The sequence below is a fragment of the Strix aluco genome, chromosome Z (genome assembly GCF_031877795.1).
Source record: "Strix aluco isolate bStrAlu1 chromosome Z, bStrAlu1.hap1, whole genome shotgun sequence".
In the NCBI taxonomy this organism is placed as follows: Eukaryota; Metazoa; Chordata; class Aves; order Strigiformes; family Strigidae; genus Strix; species Strix aluco.
In genome coordinates, this window is record NC_133971.1 from 92,762,654 (window position 1) to 92,767,821 (window position 5,168).

Here is a 5,168-nt window from a genome sequence, read left to right on the forward strand (position 1 = left end):
ATTAATCTGCCATATTGATTTTTGTTAGCCCCTGGACGCCTTGTCCAGGCCTGGTGTGCCTAGCCTCTTGTGAAGCACTGCCACCATGGACGTGGCTCCCCGTGGGGACGGGTATGCCTGGACAGCAGGGTTTGGGCCACCCTGATTTTGGGGGTGAGGGGAGCAGAGTGGGGCCTGACACCCCAGGAGGCCCCAGCGGGCCTCGGCCTGCCAGGGCTGTTGGGGACCTGGTGCCCGACATGGCGGTGGGGGGTACCCAGTGCCCAAAATGGCGGCGGGGGGCACCCAGTACCCAAAATGGCGGCGGGGGGCACCCGGCCGCCCACCTCCCCCTACCCGGGGTCCCCCTCCCGCCCCGGGGTGCGGGGTGTCGGTATCCGCCATCAGCGGGAAGGGGCCTGAAGAGACCATTTACATCTTTGTAGGAGGGCTGCTCCTCCAGGGACGGGTGGTGCGCCGGGCTGCTGCCGCCGCTGCCCGCCCGGGGGGCCCCGGGAGGAGGCTGCGGCGGGGCCTGGCCCTCCCCCGGCTTCTCCTCAGCGGGCGGGCGGGCGAAAGGGCCCGCGGCGGAGCGCTCCCGGCCGCCCTTCTCCGGCAGGCCCCGGGCGGGCGGGAAGCGGCCACCGGCCGCCAAGGGGTCTCCGCCGCGGGGCTCTTCCTCGCCCTCCTCCTCCTCGTCTTCCTCCTCCTCCTCGGGGGGCTTGTGCCCCTCGACGTCCACCTCGGGCTCGTCGTCCTCCTCCTCGTCCTCCTCCTCCTCGCTGCTGTCCTCGCTGGCGAAGCTGCAGCTGGTGCCGCCGGGCGACAGGAGGCGGTGCGGGGGGTGCGGCGGCGGGGGGAGCGGGTGCCGCTCGCATCCCGCCTCCTCGGGCGGCGGCGGCGGCGGCGGCAGCAGCAGCTGGAGCGGCGAGGCGGAGCGGGGCGGGCCGCCGCCGTGCAGCTTGGCCAGGCTCTCCGAGTCCTCCTTGCCGCCCACCGGCCGGAAGGCGCTGGAGTGGTGGTACCCGCCGCCCGCCTTCCGCCCGCCCGCCGCCTCCAGCAGGTGCGGGTGGTGCGCGGGGACCCGCCCGCCGCCGCCGCTCCCCCCCCCGCCGCCGCCGCCGCCGCCGCTGCCCCCCTCGGAGGCGGCGGGCGAGCCGGGCTCCGCGCCGCCGCCAGGGGGCGACTCGAACAGCGGGTCCCTCCCGGCGGCGGCGGGAGCGGGCGGCGGGGGGGCGGCGGGCGGCGTGACCAGCCCCGCCGCCCCCGTGCCCAGCCCCGCCGCAGCCGCCTCGCCGCCGGGCTCGGAGAGGTCCAGGAAGGCCTGGCGCAGCAGGCCCGCCCCGTCGCTCAACGAGCAACCCAAAGCGCCGGGGGGCTGCGGCGGCGGCTGCAGGTAGGTGGGTACCGGCAGCCCTCCCGGTGTGCGGGGCGGCCAGAACATGCAGAAGGGCGGGTAGAAGGCGGCGTCCTTCCTGCCCGGCCAAAAGAGCCCCGAGAGCCCGCCGCCTGCCGCCGCCCCCCCGCCGGCCTTGTGCGCCGCCGCCCCGCCGAGGGCATCGCCCCCCCCGCCGCCGCCGCCTTCCTCCTTCTTGTGGCAGAGGCCGAAGGCGGCGGCGGGGAAACCGTAGGGGTGCGGGAAGAGCCCCCCGCAGCCGGGGAACTTCTGGAGCACGCCGCCGAAGGAGCCCTTGCTGGGCACCGGGATGACCGGGTAGCTCCGCGGGCTCTTTCCGCCGTGCGCGGCCGCCGCCGCCGCCGCCGCCACGGCCTCCTGCAGCTCCTCATCCTCCTCGAAACGCGGCCGCTTCTGGTGCAGCTCGGGCGGGGCGGCCAGGAGGTGCGGGCTCAGCAACCCGCCGCCCACCACGGCGGCCGCCGCCTTCACCGAGCCCAGCGGGTGGCAGGCGGCGGGGGCGGCGGCGGCGGGGGCGGGCGGGGCGGGCGGCAGGGCCCGCTTGCGGCTGCCGCCGTTGAACATGGCCTTGACATCCTCCCAGGCGAAGACCAGCTCGTCCTGGGGACTTTTGTCGGTGAGCTTGAGGTGGCGGCGCCAGGAGTTGAAGTTGGCGGCGTCGGGCTGGGTGTACTTGGCGTCGGGGGTGCGGTGGGAGTGGAAGATGAACTTGTTGGGGGAGAAGTACATGCTGCAGTAGCTGCACTTGATGCACTTGGCCCGGGAGCTGTTGTAGCGGGCCGGGATGAAGCTGCCGCGACAGCCCCAGGCGCACTCGTGGGACACGTCGAAGGCGAAGTTATCCGGCAGTTTGGGGGGCCGGTTCTCTCCCAAGAAGGACTTGCAGAGCCGCTCCGCTTCCCGCTTGGTGATCATGCCGCAGCGGCGGGAGGAGATGGGCATGGCCCCGGCCCGCCGGAGGATCTCCAGCTGCACCGGCGTGCACTGCACGCAGGTGATGCCCAGGGCCACCCGCCGGTTGTGGATCTCGTTGTAGCTGAAGTTTTTAAGCAGGGTGTTGGAGATCTGCGCCAGGCACAGCCGCTCTTGCCCGTCGATGACCAGGGAGACGATGGGGATGCCGTAGAGGATCACCTGCCCCACCTGGTTGGGCTTCATGGCGGCGTGGCCGGCCCTCGGTTGGTTCATGGGGTCCGGCGGGTACGCGCTGGACGGCGACGGCAGCAAGATGTCGGTGGGGCCGGGCAGCGGGCTGGTCGCCATCGCCTCAGCGCCGGGGGGGCTGCTCAGCTCCAGCTGCGGGCGGGGAAGGGGGACAGAGACACAGCGCCGTCAGCCGGGGACCCACGGCGGGGGGGGACGGGACACCCACGGGGGAGAAGACACGCACCCCCTCACCCCCTCGAGCCTCCCGGCGTGGGGAGGCGTTATCCTTAGCGACCCACACACCCCACCCAACCCACCCCGGCCTCACCGGGGCTGTGGGCCGCCCGCCACCGCGCACCCCGGCTTTCCGACGTGCGCATCCCCCCGCGGGTGCGGAGATGCCGGTGGAGGAGCTCGGCGCCCCCGTTAGGAAGATGCCCCAGCCCACGGGCGGCTCATCCCCAGACACGTGTCCGCGCCTCCCCGTCCTGGAAACCCACCGCAGCCCTGGGGAAACGATACGCGGGCACCGGCGCCCGCTCCGCGCCCGCCTGCTCCCTCCGACAGGTTCCTCCCTCCGCACCCCCCAGGGATGGGGCAGCCGCGGAAAAGGAATGAGAAAAAAAAAAAAAAAAGTTCTGATGCTCTCCGCGGCTAGCCGCGCATCCTCCCCGCCCGGCGCCCTTTTACCTCCGCGGCCGCGCTTTAGCCGTGCCGCCGCCGGGCCCCTCCTCCAGCGGCCACCGGGAGGGAGCCGCATCCCCGCGCCCGCCGCCGCGGAGCAGCGCGGCCAGCCGCAGCCCTGCCCTCGGTGCAGCGCACACGGCGGCGGCTGCAAGCGCGGAAGCTCCGCGCTTCGCTGGGCGAGCGGCGGCCCCCCGTGGGCACGGTGACGTCAGCGGGCGGGGGGGGCGGTGAAGAGGGGGAAGGGGGGGGGTCCGGCTCCCCCATCTCCCCCCACCCTCCCCAGCACCAGGAAGGGGGTGCGGACGCCCCATCGGGGCCCGGCCTCCCGCCGCCGCCCCCCGCAGCGCTCCCCGCTCCCACCCGGGGGGGCGCCGAGCTCGGGGACGGAACGCGTGAAGGTGGGATGCGCTTTGGCTTTTTTTCGCCTTTTTTCCGCTCCCCCCCGCCCCCGTCACGGTCTGAGCCTAATCGCTTCCAAGAAACTGAATGTGCTCAATAGAACAGCCGCGTCTTTTCGGAAACGGTGTTTTTTGACGGATCTGTCCGAAATTACGGGGAGATAGAGAAATAAAAAAAGTTGATTTCCCGCCACAGCCGTGTCCTCACGGGCACGAACAGCTACTGCGACCCTCGCTCCCTTCCCAAATACACTGCAGTGATTCACCAAAAACACTTTCAGAAGGACTCGGACCCAGATTCTCGCTCCCACAAAGAGCAACACGGCGCAAAAACGTTTTTTCCTAATCGCTTTATGCCCCCAATTAAGGAAAAATAACCTAGCAAATAGTCTGTAGCACGATAGCCGCGTGTGCCTCCCTTTTTTTTTTTTTTTCGAAAGGAGGTGAATACAGTGCAGTAATAATGCAGATTTTCACAATCTACCCCCAAAAAGCACCGGCAGGAGGGAGTGGGGAGGCTTACGGTGCACGGGAGAAAGAAAAACTCCTTTCTAGCTAAAACGGGGAGGACATCTGGACCGTCGGGTTTCCTAATATCCCTCTGATTTATTTATTATTTTTTTACAAAAATGCTTCCATGTCTCTTTTTCTCTCCATTCACATGACCAATACCAAACCTTTCTGCACATTTAGCTACGAAAACTTGGTGGCTGGGGTGGTCATGGTGTGGGTTTTCTTCTTTCTCCCCCCCGTTTTGTTTGGTTTTTTTTTTTTTTTTGTTTTGTTTTGTTTTGTTTTGTTTTGTTTTGTTTTTTTTTCCTGGACATCACAGATCCAGACAAAAATCTCTGCACCGACCTTTCCCAGGACATCCACGCTAAAGCTCACCGACTCCGCTTTTTCTCCCCGGGCAGCGAAACGGCGGAGCCCCCCGGATCGCTCGGGTCCTCGCTAACTTTGAAAAAAAATTAAAAATAATGATAAAAAGAAATCACACCTCTCCTTATTAGTGCTGCCACTTCTTATTAAACACTTCTCGCCCCTGTGCCGCCACTGTCACACGGAGGCTCCCCCCTTTCCCCCTCCCTCCTACTTTTTCCCGATCCTCTTCTGCACGGAGCCTGCTGCTTTCGTGTGAGCAATAGCTGTAAGCCTCACATTGGTGACATTTTAATCAATGCTTCCTAGCCAGACTGACATGAATTTTACACTTCAAAACTCTCCTCCGCCAGCTAATTGATTCAAATTGTTTTATTGGTTAAACCCGTGTCACACATTGTATGATCTATTACCACGCCACGGAGAAAATCTCCCCTCCTGTCTTCGCTCCCCGGTCGGCACCAGCAGGGACGAGGGGGCTGGTTTTGGGAAAAAGCCGCCTGCTTTTGCGGGTGCGCGGTACCTGCATGGGGTAGCCCGTTCCTCTGCCTCTCGGCTACCCGGTGACTTTTCCCCGACGGTTCCCGGGAGAACCGGGGATGGACAACCTCGCCCCAGGCTCTAAGCCCGGCGTTAGAAGAAGAGGAAAAGCGGATGCAAGG

At 66.7% G+C, this 5,168-nt stretch overlaps 1 protein-coding gene across 1 annotated transcript in view; it reads right to left on the reverse strand.

The window, feature by feature from the left end:
- The window catches only part of SKOR2 (SKI family transcriptional corepressor 2), a 27,901-nt gene extending 25,013 nt beyond the window's left edge, over positions 1-2,888 (reverse strand). The window contains exon 1 of the mRNA XM_074812679.1: positions 416-2,888. Coding sequence (XP_074668780.1) covers positions 416-2,659 — 2,244 coding nt within the window. The 5' untranslated portion in view covers positions 2,660-2,888. The remainder of the gene's footprint in view (positions 1-415) is intronic.
- Positions 2,889-5,168: the final 2,280 nt, after the last annotated feature.